The 21,674-nt window shown below is 32.2% G+C and overlaps 2 protein-coding genes across 2 annotated transcripts; one reads left to right on the top strand and one right to left on the bottom strand.

Moving 5' to 3' along the window:
- The first annotated feature begins 3,039 nt into the window (after positions 1-3,039).
- LOC132731294 (uncharacterized) lies at positions 3,040-8,627 on the top strand. Its single transcript, XM_060717449.1, has 3 exons — positions 3,040-3,770; positions 6,485-6,640; positions 7,634-8,627. The coding sequence occupies exons 1-3, from the start codon at positions 3,503-3,505 to the stop codon at positions 7,861-7,863; spliced, it is 654 nt and encodes a 217-aa protein (XP_060573432.1). The 5' UTR covers positions 3,040-3,502; the 3' UTR covers positions 7,864-8,627.
- Positions 8,628-14,085: 5,458 nt separating this feature from the next.
- On the bottom strand, positions 14,086-21,445 carry LOC132731293 (nuclear valosin-containing protein-like; the record flags this gene model as incomplete). Its single annotated transcript, XM_060717448.1, has 11 exons — positions 14,086-15,413; positions 15,990-16,146; positions 16,581-16,657; positions 17,422-17,528; positions 18,182-18,281; positions 18,455-18,577; positions 19,043-19,105; positions 19,625-19,729; positions 20,061-20,183; positions 20,434-20,513; positions 20,754-21,445. Coding segments are annotated over 11 exons (1,678 nt in total), but the record flags the coding sequence as incomplete, so codon positions are not given.
- Positions 21,446-21,674: the final 229 nt, after the last annotated feature.

Raw genomic sequence — 21,674 nt, 5'->3', positions numbered from 1 at the left:
ACACTGATATTCAATCCAATGTTTATTTGACTTAAACAACCATTGGCCCCTCACCGCTGTGGGTTCGAATCCCGACAGGGACTTTGGATTCTTTCATGTGAGGAAGCTATCCAGCTAGCTTACGGAACGTCGGTGGTTCTACTCAGGTGCCCGTTCGTGCCTGAAATAATGCACGGAAGGGCACCTGAGGTCTTCCTCCACCAGTAAAGCTGGAACGTCGATGTGTCGATGTGACGTAAAACCCAATATACAAAAAACAAACAAATTTGATTTAAACAATTTGAAAAAAATGAGTTGCCTTTACTGGGATTTGAACTCCAGATCTCTCGCTTCCTAAGCGAGCGCAAAAACCCCTCAGCCACGGTGAATTTATATGTGAACGGCCTGAAGAAAACCATATTATTCTAAATTAGGACTTGTAACGACTTTAACTGTTGTTTAACACAGATGTAAATAATCCTGGAGCTTACTATAAGCATGTATATTTATAAAGAATCAAAGGGTTGCAAGCTCTGTGGTATTTTCTGATCTTTGCAATCTAAATCGGTGCTGTATATCTGTATGTATCTTCCTGTATAAGTTTATTTTTATGTACTATAATTCATCTTGCAAGGCACCAGAGTTTGATACATACGGAATTTTGCATAACTAGAGTTGCATCAAAAAATCATTTATGTTCATTTTTTATGACAGCCACACTTTATCCTTGCATATCATGGCTACTTCCTTAACAAAGACACTTAAAAGAGAATTAAAAAAAAAAAGTTTCCTCGACTGGGATTCGAACTCCAGACCTCTCACTCTCTCAGCGAGCGCGTTACCCCTGCGCATACAAACAATGCCTGAATAAAATCAAGTCATTCTAAATTTAGAACTTCCATTGCATTTCGGGTTTGTACTCCTTATTAATTTCGAGGTATTTTGTTCACGATAAACCTGTTGTTTAAAATTAAAGTAGATAATTTAGCGAAAATCTTCTCGCCCAAACAGTAAAAAATAAAAATGGTCATTATATGTAGAACCAAGTAAAATCATTGTTACTATACAGATTAAATCTACTTTGTACTGTGTGCACATTTCGGGAGGATGGTGGGATAACGCAGTAAAGTACACGTGTGTAGCATTGATGATATACACGTGTGTTCGTGTGTGTGTGTGTGTGTGTGCGTGCGTGCGTGCGTGCGTGTGTGTGTGTGTGTGCGTGTTTATACTCGCCACCGGCTGCCTATATGCATAGTCCTCCAGAAGAGTATTAGTCATTTTATTTTTTGGAGGATAGTGCAATAATATACACATCTAACCGACTTTATTTCCTAATTCGCTTTCGCTCAAACGGAAATAAATCATTTATCCTTTAGTCTACAGAAACTAAGAAAATAAAACACAAACACATATGTAGAATCAGTCATTCACATTGCATTTATTCTATTTAACATTTTATATTTAAACATAAATATAATATATAGAAACATAACACATAATCGTTTGACTCTGTAAATATCCAGTACATACATCACTATAATAATTAATAAATCTGAAAAGGCTCAAAATATGAAATTCTGTAACAAATATATCTAATAACTTAATTAATTAATTTAATTCAAATTAAATATCAATCTAACTTTTTCAAAAATGTTTCTTATAAAAGCTGAAATCAATATGATCGCCTTTCGGGTGGGGGAGGGGGGATCAAACTTGTAAACGTGATTGACTTTGCAATGCAGTGTGAAGAGCTCGAATGATTAACTATAGCGATCCGCTAACTTATATATCAACACAGCACGTAAATTTCGTGCAAATAACAACGTGTAGAAACAAGGATAAATACATTTATTATATACTCGTATTACTGACGCACGTGCGTAACATATTCAATGATTTTTAATACAGTAAAACTTCGATTACGTTAACTTAGGATAAATATATGTATAGTTAAATATTAGCAAAGTAATGGTACAATGTATGTTGAATTTATAATTTTGCAAACCCAAATCATACTGAAATATTAACAAAGAAATATTTATTCGTTATTTTTCTTAACTCAACAAATTATGCAATAATAGTATTTGTCTACGTTTTAATTATATATTGATTTATATTATGTTTATTTAGTGAAGAAATATAAAGAAATATAACGTTTGTGTGCAAGTTTACATTGTCAAATGGATTGCCTCCCCTATTTCAAATGAATATATGCATATTTGGTTAATTCATTCAAATGTCTAGGAGAGTGGTTAAAGCGTAAATATATGTTCTCATGAACACCTTGATATCAAATTGAAACCAGTGACACCATGTGACAATTGTGGAAAAAATACTTTGTATTATGTGTGACACATATATTTGAAAAAACTTAATTTGAATGCCTTATTTAAAAATGACATTTACATGAAATTTAAGGGGCTCAACAGAGATTTTTGACATAACAACTTCTTTTTTCTTTTTTCGAGATTTGTGTCTGTACAAATAACGTGTGTCATTTGCTTATTTCGTTTTTTTCCCCAAAATAATCAATTTTATTTTGCAAAATGACCAAAAATGAAAAACATTTAAACGCTAAATATTAATTTTAATCAGTCAAAATATCGCTTAAAATCGATTTTAGATTTAATTCTGAGTGTAACAGTATTTCTTATTATCATTTGCATATTTTTCAATGTTAAGTAAGAATTTCAAATTTTATGTTTTTAGGCTTTTAGACCTTAGTTGAGTGGAGACGCATATATAATCATATAATATAATACAATAATGTTAAGTTTAATAAGACACGCAAGCAAATGATTCGAAATTATACCATTTCATAGAAATAAATTTATTGAAAACACATAAATGTTTTAAAATATGCAAAGTATTAGCACATTAATGTTTTAAGATATGACAAGTATTAAAGTGAACAACACAAATGACATCACAGCGAGCACGTGTCTCTGTAAAATCAAATTGAATATTCTGTGCACATCGGCATGAAAGCATCTATTCTGAACAGGGTGCGACTTGTTAGCAATACATTTTACATTTTATCGTACGATACTAAAGAATTAATAAAAAGTTAAATAAGGAAGTTTACATACTGAATCGTGTAGTAAACAACTATGTTAAACAGTTTTGTAAAAGGATAAATCAATACCCCGTAACAATAGTGGACTTGGGTTTTCCAATGTTCTCTTGTGTGTATTATATCGGTGATCAATGGATCAACGTTCATACATAAACTGTATGGTACGACTGGTTACATGACGCTACAAACAAACATCCAGTATATAGGAATTATACTGGAGCTTGAAACGTTAACGGATGGACGATAAAAAGCGGTCAAATATGCGGGTAGAAAAAATAACATACAATTGAATGGTTGAGATGTTCCAGTGTCGTTTAAAATATACATATACAGTTTACAACATGGATACAAAATTGTGAAAAAGCGAAATGCCGGAGAAACTATTTAAGAAGTAAATAGGGTAAATAATTAATGCATACATTGGTTGACTGAATTATTCTAAATATGCCTCTAACACGACAACGTTCTAGAGTAGACGGACATTTCTGGTACAGAACTATTCTGATTACTTCAGTTTCAACTAGTGGCCTAGCATTATTATTGCAATTTATCGGATTTGTGACTCCAGGGTGGATTGTTCTGTCGCAACCGTCGGGGTTTACAGTGAGTGCCGGGGTCTGGTATATCCAGGTGTGCAATAACTCTCCACAATGCCGCACGGCATCTATGACGAGGGTCGTGAATCCATTCAACGTTGCCGGTGATACGAAAAGTAAGTTTTATTTTGTTAAATATATAAAACATACCAACTTTAATTACATGACGAAGAGTGACCCTGCAGTGAACTTGAAATTTTATCCATTTGGAGGGTCATCGAATGATAAAGCATACTTAAATACTGTTGTTTAAATTACAACCATTGACGATATACATTGAGATATTTGGGTCGACTTTGGGTTTTGTTTTCATTGTATTACTTCAAACGCATTGAATTACAAAATATTATGGAAGGCCTTGACTGTCTTATGATTATAAAAAAAGAACGTTGTTATGTCACTATGTGCACTCATGAATATATTATGTGGAAAGATCCATATTTGAATTCAACTGAACAATATAATTATGATGTCAATGTGTCTTTATATGATGTCGACCTATTATTTATACGATGTGGATTTATGAATACTTTATGAATATATATTATGTGGTAGCCTCAATAGTGTCAACTTAATCAATATCTTATGTCAATCTTTCAATCTATTCTTAAATACGATGTGCATTTATGAATATATGTGATGGTGGTGGTGGTAGTTTTCACTCCGGATCACAACAGTAAGCCACATTGAATTCGCCAGAGCACAGATCAAACATCGCATCGTTCCTGGGCAGGCTGACAAGCAGTTTATGAGTACTAGTTGCCTTGTACATGCCAGAGCAGAGGTACGGTGCGAATGACCGTAGAAAGGATTTCAATTACAACGAAAGTGACCTGCGCCGTCCGGGAATCGAACCCGGGTTCATAATTCACAGTCCAACGCTCTACCTATTGAGCTAACCGGACGGCTTGTTTATGAATATATCACGTGGGAGCATTATTATATAGTGTCAACTTATCAATATATTATGTCAATCTTTCATTATACCATGCGGACTTATAAATGTTTTTTTGGAAACATCTTTATATGTATTTAATTTAACAATATAATCGGCCAATATATATGATGTCAATCTATCATGATATGATTTTGCATTTTTAACGACAGATTGACATAATATATAATAATTATTACTATTCTGACTCCATTTAAGGAAGGATCCATATAATATATTCATAAATGCACATCGTATAATGAAAGATTGACATCATACAAGGACACATTGACATCATATATTGTTAAGTAAATAAAGACAATTCTACATAATTAATGTTATTCTAACTCTATATATAAGAATGGTCCCACATTATATATTCGTAAATGCACATCATATAATGAAAAACTCTCATCATATAAGGACATACTGACATAATATACTGTTATTATGACTCTATATAATCAACACTATGATCAACATTATATATTCATAAATGCACATCATATAATGAAGGATTGACATCATATAAGGTCACATTGACATCATATATTGTTATGTTGACCCTATATAAGAATGTCCGACATAGTATATTTATAAATGCACATCATACAATGAAAGATTTACATCATAATTATAAGGACACATTTACATCATAATTATATTGTTAAGTTGACTCTTCATAAGAATGGTTCGACATGGTATGTTTATAAATGCACATGTATAATGAAAGATTGGCATCATATAGTAACATATTGACATCATACATTGTTATGTTGACTCTATTTAAGGATGATTCGGCACAATATACTGGTACATTGTATTTTAACTCTATATAAGGATGGTTTAACATAATATACTGAAAAAAGCACATCGTATAATGATAGATTGATATAATATAAGGAGACATTGACATCATATATTATTGACTCTATACGAGTATAAGAATTATTTCATATAATATATTCATAACTTCACATCATATAATAACAGACTGACATCATATAAGGACAGATTGACATAATATATTGTTATATTGATCTTATATAAGGATGGTTCCACATAATATATTCAAAAATGCACATCGTATCATGATAGATTGACATCATATAAAGACACATTGACATCATATTTAGTTGAATTCATGAACGGATGCTTCCACATAATATATTCATGAGTGCACATTGTATAAAGAAATGTTGACTCAATATTCTGCTATTTGAACATAACAACGTTCGGTTTTATAATTATAAGACAGCCTAGGCTTTCATGAGATACGATGAGTCGATAGGCAAATAAAAATTTAAAATAGTAACTAATGTGAGCTGGAGAGAAAAGAGAGATAAAACGTGACGTATGTAGATTTGACTTATTTGCCTTATATATCAGATAAAGATTATCCCTCTAAGCCTTTGTCGATGTAAAATCACTAAAATCGATTAATATATTCAATCATTTCATATGAACGCAGCCTTATTCATTATAGTAATTCAATGCTTTCATAACGTATTTGAAGATATCTTCAATACGGGTGTTTATATGCACATCACTCATTGCATACAAATTTGCCAAGTGTCTTACTTATTAAGTCTGTATTATGCAAGTATTTACATATAATTATGTAAACGACTTTTTTTAGTTTATTTTAATGCTTAATGACTATGTTATGGTTACATTGAGACTTCCCCAGCTATACTGGTCGAGGAAAACCTCAGGTGACTCTCCGTGCATTATTTCAGTCACAAGCGGACCACCGATATACCGTAAGCTAGCTGGATAGTTTCTTTTCCTGAAATATTCAAAGGTCCTTGGCGGGACTCGAACGCACAGCGTTGAGGGGCGAGTCAGGCACTGACACGGTTATGCAAACATTTCATTTGTTCTGTTCATTTTCAGTTGATTTTACAAACTGGGTAGAGTTACAAGTTGAGGTAACGCTGGCATTTGTTTTGTGTATTGCTGGTGTTTTACTGACGGTGAATGGGTTCATACACATGTCACACAGTCCGAAATCTTACCTTGGCTGGGCAGCTCTCGCATCAGTCATTTCCGGTAAGTTAATGATTAGAAAATAGGTTTATTTGACGATCATTATGTATGGTTTATAAACAACGTAGTTTTAAAAACGCATGGTGTTTATGCTAAATATTTACACTTTTATTTAATACAACGTTTTTTCTGATGTTATATACATCGTTATTATTATCATTTATGTTACTGTTATCTGCTGAAAATTTGGAGGCGTGTACCTTTAACTTTTGTAAATAAAATTAAGGGTTATGTGTTATGTTCTAGGTCACACTTTAAATAAGATCCTATCAGATCATTGTCACAAAGATAATTGTTTGACTTTACTTTTAGTATGATGTTATGTAGGTAATTTACAAGTATTAACGTTGTAAGTTTGTTGAACTATTGAGATAATCTGAAACTAATCAGCTTAAAGTCAACGATCTCTTTAAAAAATGTAAATGTTACAAATTAAGTGATCATGCACTGAACAAGATTTAGTATTTTATGTCGAGTCAGCAGGGGGTTTATTTACATTGGAGATATCATGATGACCAGTTTTTCCCCATCTGACTCTGCTGAGTTTACATAATGGATTTGCGCAACTCTATATTTGGAGTAAATCGGTCAAAATTGGAGGCATGCCATATAAAAATTGAGCTTCCAACAGTATAGAGGCTGGTCAGACTGCATGTATTGGTGCAGACCGCTGGTGGATTTTTTTAAAATAAGGTTTTATAGCTGGTAAAATACTAACATTACTCCAGTAGTTATTTATAAAGCGATATATGATCCAAATGATTAAATTCCTGATAATTTATAGGTGTTTTTCAACGTCCTTTCAAAAATTCATGTTTTTATGAAAATATATTGAGTTGATATTCATATATCATTCTAAGGTCCGAGTTATTGTTGTATGAAAGCGTTGTCGTTTTACCAAAAACACGAACTGTTTACTATTTTTACAAATGGGTGGCTGAAACATATTGATTGATCGAATGATTGATTGATTGATCAGTTATTTTCTATTTACAGCTGCACTGTTAATGATTCCAATAGGACGTTTATTGGACATACTACGGCAATGGGATAGTTATATAGTGTATTCGACGCCATATTCGCTGGTGGCCAGCTGCCTTGGTTGTGTATGTGCACTTATATCAGCTCTTTTCAGCCTAAGTGCAATGTGTATGATTCTGTATGACAGGAAAAAAGAACGATTGAACTCTGACGAACGTGATGATTTAACTTTAAATCCAACTTGAACAAAATACAAATACATTGTTGTCAGTGTTGTTGCAAAGTGTTATATTAATGTTCATTATGATCTGTAGAACGTAATCAGTGTGGCATCAGTGATGCACAGTTCTTCACGGTGCGCTGAATCAAGTGTGACATCATAGTATGACGTCATATTACGTTAAGATTGGATACATACAACGTTATGGAAGTCATCTTTATTATTCATGCGCGGCTGCAACTGACCATTCAACACGAATTTGGTTAAAATGATGCGCTTATAAAGACTATGTATTGTTAGATTGAACTTTTTACCTCAAAGTTTACATTTTTTAAGTTTTGACACAGCGTGGCGATTTAAATATCTATAAAATAGATACAAAGGCCTAATGTTTATCATCTTCACAGGGTAAATGGTCATCTTCCGCGGTACCAGTTCGTACAACTGTCGAGTGAAATTTAAGAATTTAACAAATCCAAAATAAACATGTCAGATTTTCGTCTGCGTGTTATAATAGTGACTAAATAAATGCAAAGATGTTCAACTGTCGAATTCAAACAGTTTAAGATCAAGTGAAATCTGTCAAGATATATGACCATGTATGTAAATACTTATATGTAACCACATCATGTATTTTCGATCGTTTTGAGATATAAATTTAGTATGTTTTATACAATACATTCTTTACAAAATGTACAATCAAAACTGTTTATCATATTAAACATTTAGTGATATTGTTGTTAAAGTTTAAACAGTTCTGTATGCAATAAAAGAATTATTTTGAAAAAATCTTTGTCATTATTAAGTCAGGGACGCTCAATATTTGTATTTTAAATAATAGTCAATTACTTACACTCATTCTTGTCGTCTTTCCTAACAAAACATTGAAAATGCATTCACTCTTAAGATGGAAAAAAAGTAGAAATCATTGGAACAAGAGGACTGTATTGATTTTTTATGGTTCACCTGGTTAAAGTTTATAACTATACCTACATGTCAATGGCATAGTCCATTTTCACCCAAAAAGTCATGCCGTGAAAAGAATGACCCACAAAGCCATGCTACACGCATTAATGTCTACATGTACATGCTGTAATGTGTCTCAGGGGCTTTTGTGGGGTTGTTGTTTGATGTTTTACAAACAGGAGATTATTTCTCCTTTGTTAGGTCTGTATGAAATTACATGGTTTCATAGTTTCACCTTTATCAGTTTATAAGCTATTGTAAAATGACAGTGCATTTTTCTTCCAAACATATGGCACCCTGGAAGGAATCAATTATGACACCCTTGGAGGAAAGACCTCAGTGTCATGATATACAGGTTTACAGTGAATGACATGATAAATTGTTAAGCTCTAAGACTATTCAGGAAAGAAGATATTTGCAAACAAGAATCCTTAGTCCCCAAAGTCTTAAGTTGAACACGCTAAGTACAAGTGAGAGAGGCTCGGAAGGAAATGTTACAGCATACTATATCTGAACTATATACATGTACCTAACTGTCTTTCAGGAGATTATCATGCACTTCTGCATGATGCTTAATTATTTGAACAAGCATAAAAGTGTTTGATGCCATGAATTCATATAATTGGCCAAGTGGCACATTAGAACATTAGTTATCACCTACTCAGTTTTACCGCTCACACTTTGTTCTAGGTGAGCTAAAATACAGAACACGCTATAAATACATGTATAGCACCAGAATTAATAATAATAATACATGGATAATAATAATTCGGAAATCTGCCATTAAATGATTTCATTGTCGTCTGCTCAAGAGATTATTAATAAAGTTACCATCCACACACTCTTAAGAGCTGCCACAACATTCAAAAGAAAATATTGGCTAAAATAGCAGATAGTATATCCTGAATGGTTTCACTTTAAAAGCACATTATGCCTCAAAAAATCATACCTTTCAATTCTTTAGAAATATCAAACATGTGTTTAATAATGTTTAGATAATAAATTTAAAGCATGTTAGCCTTGAGCATCTAGTAATGTATTTTAAAGGTAGCAAAATGTAAACAAAGTAGTATTTTGACTTCCATACAAAATACTTACTATAATTAAACCACTTGCCAACAGAGAAACAGCTGATAAGGTTTTTTAAGTGTAGAATCTATAACAAGATACCAAACATAAAGAGGTTTTGAGAAATAAAATTGGTAGCATTTCTGAGGCATAATGGGCCTTTAAGTTTGTCGTCAGACATAATAGACCACAACGATAATTTACAAAAATACTAGTGCATGAAAACAATATATACAATTTGGGGGTTTATTTCCGTACTTCTTTTAAAAATACACACATTACGACGTATACGACGAATATATATATATATATATATATATATCAGATTACTAATTACATATGTACAGTGCAGCGTAATTAGGCACTAGTTTAACTAGTCACAGAGTAACTTATTCAATAATAAGCAATCTTGAGACAAACCATGAAATCAATATACTATAACCCTCCAATAACGAACAATCTTATTGTTTTTGGTTAATAGACTGGTATAACATGGGGTCTTGATTTCAATTTTACTAGGTTACCAGGTCGTGACAACTCCTGTTATTTGGTCGACTTTTTTGTCAAAATATTAAATCACTTCGTATTAGAAGAATTTGCCCTTGTATTTTAAAGTTCGTCACGTGACTAAGATATCTTGACACATCTCTCGGACTCATGCTTTTAACTTTATTTAGAAATCGGAATTCTAGAATTTTTTTTATAAGTTTTTACATCTATTGCTCGACAAACTCATTTTAAATAATGCATTAAAACTACTTTTGTGAAAGCTTCTACAATGAATATTTTAACATGTAAAACACTAAAATAACATTCTGTAAAAGTATGCATTCATGTGTATGACCATGCAAGCACTCCGCTACATACGTAACTAATAGATCGATTGCTACTCCGTAAGGATTAACTTAAATAAATAACAAATGAGCCGCGCCATGACAAAACCAACATAATGGGTTTGCGACCAGCATGGATCCAGACCAGCCTGCGCGTCCGCGCAGACTGATCAGGATCCATGCGGTTCGCTTACAAACCCTATATAACAAGTAGAGAAACTGATAGCGAACAGCATGGATCCTGATCAGACTGCCCGGATGCGCAGGCTGGTCTGGATCCATGCTGGTCGCAAACCCATTATGTTGGTTTTGTCATGGCGCGGCTCAAATATTTGTATCAATTATTTATACATACAACAGTGTCTGGTCTCGAATAAACTGACATAAATCTTGAAAACAATTAATATTACACCAAAGATTATCGGAAATTTCATGTTACGACTGAAATATCTAAAGCTCGATTTAAAAATGTAACTACATGTATTTGCATTTTTGCGTAAGAATTAGTATAGTTTATTCACTCGAAATATCTAACACGGAAAATTTAACAGAAAAAAAAAACGTTTTAATTTTTTATTTAAAAAATCAAAAATTGTGCAAACCGGCACACGTCAAAATTTTGACGATTATTGTCGACATCGCATTCTGTTTTCAACGAACAATCCATATTGACAAATCTCGTACATTTTGTAGGCCAGCCAATCAAATGTCGCGGACAGATTCGTGATAACTTGCCTCTACATCGGACAGGATCATGGTAACATGTCAAGTACAAATGTCTGTTACAAAATGCCATAAAGAGCAATAAAAAGAAAACTCGATATATAGGAAAATATTCTGGGAATAAAGGCATTGTAATGTAAGGGTAGACAATTAGGGTGTGTAACTTTCTTTCTGTTTGATGATTATTATCGCCAAGTTGATGGCTAGACATCGCATTAAGTTTTGATTCCTTAACTAAGACACAAATAACCCGATCATATCATAAAGCTTACATGTCCTGAAATATTTTCTGAACTTTGTATTTGACATTAACTCAAGATCATGTCGGACGTCATTTTATGTCGCAGGTCATTCAGAAGGCAAAGAAGTTTGCCGTTATGTTATTATGGCAGGCAAGTATACGTTTACTACCTAATTAGATTTCAACATATTGTCATATTTCAGAAAAGAATCCTTAAAAAAAGCTAAAATAAAGCCCGACAAAAGGCCGTTTCATCGTAACGACAGTAAAGCTCAAAACAACAGAATATACTAACATCATGCTCCCATTCTAGTAGATGATTGGTGTTACAGTCAGACAGTGTGGTTTTACTGGCAGTTCCGATCAATGTGATGACTTTTAAGAAATTGTGTTTCTTAAAGAAACTATCACTGAAGATAATGTATACCCCCACCCTAACTACTTGAAAATTACGCGGTTTGAAGTCAAATTTGAACTGGGCCTATATTGTATGATAATTCAAATGTGTACCAATAATAATTACAATTAGCTGCCTTGCTAAAAAGAGTATAATCATCTGCTAACCTTTTTTTCGTTGAAAAAGATGGGAGATAATTAATGAAAAGAAAAATTAGTCTTTTGAAGCCTATTTGAATAAAGGACTAAATTATGTCAAAGTACCTATTAGAGTAATCAAACTTAAAACATATAGTGCATTCTGATATTGCATAATTTTATTATTTATTGTATTTCAAGTGAATTTATCTGCCGGTTCCTGAGATCGATTTGGAAGGTATAATAATAAAGTTGTAGTCAGTTACATCAAAAATTTTGAAACAAGAATGTCGAACGACACATATACCCCCCTTTCTAGCCATTGACTCACATAATTGGTAATTTTATTACAGAAACTTGCCAAAAATGGGTACATGGAAGTGTTCAATTATGGAAAAATCAACAGAAACCATTTTGACATTTAAGGCCCATGTGACATTGACCTAATGACCCCTAAATCAATAGGAGTCATCTACTACTTATCACCAATAACTAAGTGAAATATGAAGACTTTGTGATGAATACTTTTCAAGATAATCAGCGGAAACCCTTTTGACATTTAAGGCCCCTGTGACCTTGACCTTTGACCTAGTGACCCCAAAATCAATAGGGGTCATCTACTAGTTATGGCAAATCACTATGTGAAATATGAAGACTTTGTGATGAATACTTTTCAAGATAATCAGCGGAAACCATTTTGACATTCAAGGCCCCTGTGACCTTGACCTTTGACCTAGTGACCCCAAAATCAATAGGGGTCATCTACTAGTTATGACCAATCACTATGCGAAATATCAAGACTTTGTGATACATACTTTTCAAGATAATCAGCGGAAACCATTTTGACATTTTAAGGTCCCTGTGACCTTGACCTTTGACCTAGTGACCCCAAAATCAATAGGGGACATCTAGTAGTTATGACCAATCAATGTGTGAAATATGAAGACTTTGTGATACACACTTTTCAAGATAATCAGCGGAAACCATTTTGACATTTAAGGCTCCTATGACCTTGACCTTTGACCTAGTGACCCCAAAATCAATAGGGGTCATCTACTAGTTATGACCAATCACTATGTGAAATATGAAGACTTTGTGATAAATACTTTTCAAGATAATCAGCGGAAACCATTTTGACATTTTAAGGTCCCTGTGATCTTGACCTTTGACCTAGTGACCCCAAAATCAATAGGGGTCATCTACTAGTGATGATCAATCACTATGTGAAATATGAAGACTTTGAGATACATACTTTTCAAGATAATCAGCGGAAACCATTTTGACATTTAAGGCCCCTGTGACCTTGACCTTTGACCTAGTGACCCCAAAATCAATAGGGGTCATCTACTAGTTATGACAAATCACTGTGTGAAATATGAAGACTTTTTGATACATACTTTTCAAGATAATCAGCGGAAACCATTTTGATATTTAAGGTCCCTGTGACCTTGACCTTTGACCTAGTGACCCCAAAATCAATAGGGGTCATCTACTAGTTATGACCAATCACTATGTGAAATATGAAGACTTTGTGAAAAACACTTTTCAAGATAATCAGCGGAAACCATGTGGTCTACCGACGGACAGACCGACAGACAGACAGACCGACATTAGCAAAACAATATACCCCCTCTTCTTCGAAGGGGGGCATAAAAAATATCAATAACTGGACCTGGCAAGTAAAGGTCATTTATGAATAAAGATCAATGTTAGTCTCATCAACTTGAAGGTGTATCCCCATGGATTGTGTTCATGTATGAGGACAATTCTTTCATAAATAACAAAGCTATAGCCACTTTGTAAACTTCACTAACAGGATTTAAATATACTCTATACCATCATCCAAGGGGCTCTACTCTCTGAAGCAACAAACAACAAAACATCTCCTAATATCTTTTATTGTTTCATAAAATAATAAATTAAACAATGACTTGGTCAATAATTGTACAAGCTAGTTTGTTGAAAGTTTGTTTTTGTTTTAAAATCTTTAAAGTCTTGAATTAGAGTATCTAAGTTGGCATTTTACAAAAAACATGATGTGGTTTCTAAAAAATAATTAAGATGTCTTTATCACGAGTTTCAAGTAATTCCCTTGTAGACTATTATTAGACAATGCACCTTCCCTCTTAACTATATATTTACATACATTAAGTTTCAAGTCAATGCCTTGTAGACTATTATTAGACAATGCACCTTCCCTCTTAACTATATATTTACATACATTAAGTTTCAAGTCAATGCCTTGTAGACTATTATTAGACAATGCACCTTCCCTCTTAACTATATATTTACATACATTTAGTTTCAAGTCAATGCCTTGGACATTTTTTTTAAAGTACAGTTAAAATTCTTTGACACTGCACTTCTCCTATTTACTTCCTATTAACAAGTAAATCTCTCATATTTTAACTGACCTATACTCTACAAAAAAATGAAAAGATATTTAAAAAAAAAGGTCCAGCTAGAGTTACAGATCTTGAGCTGTATAGTTGTTGTCTATCTAAAGTATTTTAAAGTCAATTTATTGATCTACTGGACTATTCTCTGTTCATTATAGCAGTATAATATAATATTTCTGAATAGTTGTCAGTCAAAATAGGGGCATAACTATAACAAAAATATGAGTTATATACTCTTGCCTAGTAACTGTGTAAGAATATTCCATGTTTTAAGTAAATTAGTCCATTAACTAAGATGTGTAATATCATAAATAATTATGTTGATAGTATTTAGAACCAAACATGAAAAAATGTTCATACTTAATCACTCAGAACCTTATCAACATGTATACTGTAGAGAATTATTTTATAAGAAGATCCAATGATACATTTCTATCAATATTTGAAATACTTATGGAAAAAGTTCCTATTGTAGATCAATCCCCTTTAAAAGCAGTATCTGTACGTGACCAGTGACAATGTGGGTAGGTATAAAGAACTTCACTTTTGTATATACAATATAGTAAATGATACAGTCTCTTGTCAATGAAAGTCCTTGTTTGCCTCTCTCTTGGTTTGAAACAAACTACATAGTGATCATTAATGCACATTTACAGTTGTTGGTGGTTATCACAATTATCACAGTTGGTATTCTGTCACACTTAACTTGCTAGAGTTTATATTTCAAGCCAAATTCATTATGATTGCAAGCTTGATGCCTTCAACTTCCTATAGCAAGTTTATTCCTCATAGAGTCATACTTCTCTTGATCCTGAAGTTAAACATAAAAATACAATAGATCTAGGTTATTTCTATAGTATATAAGAAAAATAGGGATTCTGCTATATGAGTGTTCGCTGAACTGTTCTATATTTCATTTTCTTCAAAATTTAATGTACACTATTGCCTGCTGGAACTGAAAATAATTAGCCTTTAATATCACCAGTACAGAGCCAAGGTCATCTGTACAGTCTGCCCTGGCACTATATAGTTGGTTACTCAATTTTTGTATTCCTTAAAGTTTGATTGGACTGTTCCAAACCGATTCAAATTCAAAACTTGAAAATCCATGCCACAAATACAACAGTTTAAAGGTATAACAAACTGTCTTCAAAGAGAAAACATGTATTACAGTTCAAGCTCAAAACTGACATGGCAAATCCAATGTTTATAGACATTATGTTCCTTATATAAAGCTAACCTTGACCTTCATACTGCTAAAATGATAACTATTATTTGTAAGGGTAACTTTTTTATTTATTTAATTTATTTTATTTTGTGTTTTGTTAAAAGGCATTTCCACAAATTCAGCAACAAAATGCTACTTTTTTGTACAAAGATTTATTACCTTTAATGTAACTGATGGTTTGACTTTCATGAAAGCACAATCAAAGTGCCCTCTATTAACTACAATAACATCATTAGGTTGTCTCTCTTTGTCTAAAATGGCTTCTTTTAGTGCTGAAATTGAAGCCTCCCTTACAAGAGCTGCTAAATCTGCTCCACTGTGAAAATACGAATAAAAAACATGTAATATTATTTACTTTAATAGTAAAACATTTACAACATGGCATACAAATGTGTACAAAAGTTCCCAAATGATATATTTTTTTGTTGGTTTTAAGTCACACTCACTCTTTTAAAGGTTATAATTATGTGAACTTTGTAACTTTAATGGGGATACAGGAAGACATTTTGTGTCCCTTAAATATCAGAGGAGCTCCTACATACATTATTTAAGACTAAAGAATGAATCTCTACAGTAGACCTAACATTAAAATACCTTATTATCTTCCTAATAAAAACTTCCAAATAGACAATTAGTGACTTTAGCATTTCCAAGTCATTAAGCTATTTAGCCGTCAAGGTCACTTCCTGTGTACTTAATCAGATATCTGACATTCTTTTAACATATAAAAATTGGGAAAACACTACTTACGTGTAACAATCACATCTTATATCCTCGGCAATACTGGTTAAATTTACATCATCTGATAAACATGGTTTTGTGCTATTCTGAAATTTTAAAAATTAATTAATATAAATAGCCAGCATCTTCAATACAACAGTAATTTTGAATACCACTGTTATTACTGTATAAATAACAAATGGATTCAGATGCCATTTGATATACAGTACATCATAATTAATACATTTATTACAATCTAACAAACCAGTCTGATGAAATAGGTCTGGACAGAAATACAAACAACCAACATTTGTTTATTGGTAGAGTTAGAAAAATGATATTTCATGACCGATTTCAACTTACAGATGAAATTTAAGTATAAATTTTACTTTTTATCATAAAACAGTTGTTAATAGCACATTTCTTGTGCAAAATATAAGGAAATCAACCGAGGTCAAAAAGCCTATAAAAATAAAATTTGAAATTCTGACATATGAAGTGAAGTGAAGCACTTAAAATGGAAAAATCTGTCTTAAATAAATAATTAAATAATATGCTCAGAATTAAACTAAAAACCTTTTTTTTCTGCAATTCTGAGCCCAATTTTTCATTTTGGGTCATTTTGCACATTGAAAATGAAGATTTGTGCAAAAACTGGATGAGGGAATTATCTGAAATTTTGCACACAAGTTCGGACCTTCACCAAATGGTACACAATTCTCGGAAAAATATTTTCAGTCTTGTCATGTGAAAAACCTCAGTAGTCTCTTTAAAATTCCCCTTTTAAATTTTTTTACTGTTACAAAATAAACAAATTCATGTATATAGAAAATTGTGTTAAACATCAGCACTATATTATATATAAACAGACCTTTGTGATACACTTCAGTATATCTAGCCTATCTGAAGCTGTAGGTAGTCCAACATACAGGGTCTTGTCGAGTCTTCCTGGTCTCAAAACAGCTGGGTCAATTATATCTACAAGTCACAAACAACATAAAGTTAGATTACTTATTACAGTGTCATTTAAAGCAATTTATGACTAACAAGGCTATCAATACATGACTTAAGCATGTAATCTGATTAGATTCATTATGTAACAAGTTTATACAACTCATCTGTATCAATGTCCAATAATGATTGCTGGAAGGAATTAGAGTATTGGTGTAAATATGAAGAAACATTTTATACATTATAAAGTTCAATATACGCTTGAACACTTAGCCAACTACTATACAATCTAGGCAAATTAAATATAAACTACACAATAAGAAAGATATAAAAAATAATTTTCTAGCTATTAAACAACTGTAAATCAGTAGGTTGATTTATCCTATGTGACAATATATATATATATATATATATAGATAAATACATCACTCAGTAGAAATGACACATGGGATGTTCAGAAATTTCTATTTTATTATTTTCACTGCTTTGTTATAGCTGCTTCAACAACATTATATTGAGTATATCTACTACAAACTCTGTATTCAACACATCTTTCCAACATTCTTATATATCTACAGACATATAATTAGCATTCTGTAGAGTCTAGCTTCCCTGAAATTTTATATCACATAGCTTACTAGTATTTGTTTAAAATCATAATGTTAATTTGAAGACATTACCTGGTCTGTTAGTGGCAGCCATTATAAATACTTGTTTCCTTTCCTCTAGACCATCCATCTCTGTCAGTAACTGATTTACAACTCTAGCACTTGAGTTACCCTAGTAAATAAATAACAAATATTAGATATTGACAGTTCACAGAACTAATACAACACAAATTTCACCCTTACATGCTTAATTTAAAGTTTCAGGGATTTCATTATCAAAATATGTAAAATTATCAACTCTATAACATACATGTACTAAATATATACATCAGTATATATACTTACTTCAGAATGGCCGGACCTTCTTGGACACAAAGCATCCAGTTCATCAAAGAAAATGACACATGGCGAGGAATTACGTGCTCTTTGAAATACTGTACGTACCGCTCTCTCACTCTCACCTACATACTGAAACATATATTAACATTCTTAATATAAGAAAAAGTAATGGTTTGTTTTCAAATGCATTCATGCCCTTTGACAGAAATCATCTTTAAACAATTTTTTGGAATCAGAAGTTTTTGCTTCTTCATGACTGAATTAAAACAGTACGCTAACATTTAAAAAGAAAGAGCTATTAATATCAATAAAATTATATAACATTTAACAATATATTGCATTATATAATATTTTATAATATAATATTGTCCTGTACTTATTAAATCAGAAGATGTACCTTACATGGAGGTTTGATGGTAAGGTGAGTAAAACCAGAATTGAAGCTACATTGGTTGGACTGACGGGGCTCAGCATTAAACTGATAGTTTCAGAACTAATCAGTTTAGTGTCAGTTTGTGGAGAGCATGTTATGTTAATGATTACATGATATTGTATGTGCTCTAAGTTTACAGTAGACCATTAAAAAACACTCACCATGTTGAGAAGTTCTGGTCCCTTCACAGATATAAAGTTGATTCCAGATTCATTAGCTACAGCCTAAAATTATTACACACAAAAAACATTCAAACAGCATAACTACCTAGCAGCCTTGTCTGATTTTCTTTTTAAATGAGCATTTTTTCTGTTTTATTTGTTAATATATAAATTGAAAGTTCATATGTAATTGTATTTCTGATTAAACAGTCTTTACTAAATAAGTTTTAAATTCCACCTACACTGTTTAAAATAGTGAACATTGGGAACACTAAAGTCTGACTACTGCAGCAAAATTGACAATGTTGCAGGTTCAGGTCTATGGATGGCAGAGGTAAATTCAAGCTACCACCGATGTTTTCAGGCAACAATTAAACATTTAAACATGATTAACATCTTAAGATGTGTTCACATCAGTGTTGATCATCGCACATTCAATTTGACACATAAAAAAAGAAAAATTTCCATTATTCAAAGAACGTGTTTAATTCATACGGTGATTTTCAACCTTTACAATAAGATCGATGTAATGTACTCAATCTTTGCAACATGATAGTAAAAGTAAATTTCAAGCGTAGCTACCTTAGCAAGAAGTGTTTTACCACAACCTGGTGGTCCAGCTAGCAATATACCCTGTGCTCTAGTCAATCCTAAACTCTTGAAATGTTCTGGGTGACGTACAGGAGCCTGAAAAATAACTTAATCTATTACATCAAACATGACCTGAACTAAGGCCTTATAGTGCAATATTCTAGCCACAAGTTGAACCAAATACAACATTAAATAATATCCAAAGACCAAAGCAAATTTTGAACTTACAGTTGGTTTGAAGTCAGTGACCTTAACCACTCAACACCTAAATACCTTTAACCATTCATTACAGAATTCAAACAATATCGTTAAAACTCACCCTTCCAAAACGGGCTTAATTTCATTTTTTTTTTCAAAAAAATGTATAATGAAGTATAGAAATTATTGCATCAGATTTTTTAAATGGAAACTGTAAAACAATAATTACCAATATAGCCAATGTAAGTTCCTCCCTGACTTCATGCAGTGCCCCTATATCATCCCATGTAACATCTGGTATTGTTGCAAAACCTTCACGTTTTGCTGATGGCTGAACATATCTCAAAGCTTCCTGTATTAATAAACAAATGATTATTGATTTTTTAACAACAGTACCTATGTTATTCAAAATTATATTTTCATTATTTTTACATATAAAAATTGGTACTGACAAAATCATAAAATCATAAGTGCAAAATATCATGCAATAATATCAATAAATAAAGAAACAACTAATTCCATTATAAAAACTGACTTTTAAAAATAAGTAACAAATAGAATTTCTAAAAATTCAATAAATTAAAAATCCAGATAAGCTTTACCTTAAAGTCATCCATAGTAATAAATAACCCAGTGAGCTGTTCTTCTGTTAAAGGAGGGTGTTCCTTCAACCATGACAGAACTGAAAATTGACAAAATTACTCACAATAACTCATTTTAAAGGCATGAAATTTGGTCAACATTTAAATTTCCCAGGACAGAATCTTTAGTGCTAGTCATGCCTCTTTAACAGTACAGACACGATAATAAACAAATAAAATAAAATGAGAAAAAAGATACAGAAATTAAATGAACGGTACTTTGAAATGTCAGAGATAACTTATGTTCTCTAGAAAACATCATACATGATCTATAAACTTACCCAATGTATACTCATTACTAACAGTTGATTTTACAACAGCTTTATTTCTAGCACTTTCCATTTTGGTTTCACCAATTTTTCCCACATCTTCTGCTTGTTCATTATCTACTTCCATTTTACTTTCACTAGTTGCCATGGTAATATTAATATCACTTAACAGAGCCTTATCTCCTTTATTATTGTTTAAGCTATTAGACACTATAATAATTTCACTATCAACACCAGCATTATTGCCTATAGTTCTTGAATCATCTTTTAATCTATTCAAGTCTCTAGTCTCCTCATTCACACTTTCATCATCACCATTTTCTTCAGTAATTTCATTACAATTTCCTCCACTAATGTTTATATCTGGTATAGATGCCATTTGCGTAACATTTTCACTTACAGAGTAAGCTGAGCCTGGCTTTTCTACACTAGAACCAGTCTGCTCAAAAATCACATTAGGTAAGGTCAAATGAACATTAGCAACAGTTTGTTCAATAACTGAGCTAGAAATTGAGACATTATTATCTAAACTGGTTCCAGGCTGTGAAGAATAAGAGCTTGGAGTCAGATCAGTGCTGGTACCAGGTTCAGTTACAACAGTATTAGTGTCCTGTTTGACATAGGTGGACGAATCAGAATCTTGAGGAATGACTGTGTTATCATTATTTTTGTTATCCACATCACACTGTAAGTCTTGGAATACCCTGGAAAACATAATAAACTCTTAGATATGTCTTTAGTTTCAAATTCCATCTCATAACATCTGTGTCATGTCTAACAAATAATGCATAATGTCATCTCTGATAAATATTTTTTTAAGTTTGACTTAATTTTGTCTTAAAGAATTTGCATACTTGCAAAATGCAAGTGAAAATTTTAATACCTTCAATCAGAAATTTTTTGGAAGGGCAGACAAAAATGTACAGCTCAATC

The sequence above is a fragment of the Ruditapes philippinarum genome, unplaced genomic scaffold (assembly GCF_026571515.1).
Source record: "Ruditapes philippinarum isolate M1 unplaced genomic scaffold, ASM2657151v2 ctg5249_1_1_1_1, whole genome shotgun sequence".
NCBI lineage: Eukaryota > Metazoa > Mollusca > Bivalvia > Venerida > Veneridae > Ruditapes > Ruditapes philippinarum.
Note: the sequence above shows the minus strand (reverse complement) of the source record. Positions and strands in the feature narration are given on the sequence as shown.

Bases quoted from the DNA above. Each gene is read 5' to 3' on its own strand.
- LOC132731294 (XM_060717449.1), top strand. From the start codon at position 3,503: ATGCCTCTAACACGACAACGTTCTAGAGTAGACGGACATTTCTGGTAC. The intron at 3,771-6,484 runs GTAAGTTTTATT...GTTCATTTTCAG, and splicing joins CGTTGCCGGTGATACGAAAA to TTGATTTTACAAACTGGGTA. The intron at 6,641-7,633 runs GTAAGTTAATGA...TTCTATTTACAG, and splicing joins TCTCGCATCAGTCATTTCCG to CTGCACTGTTAATGATTCCA.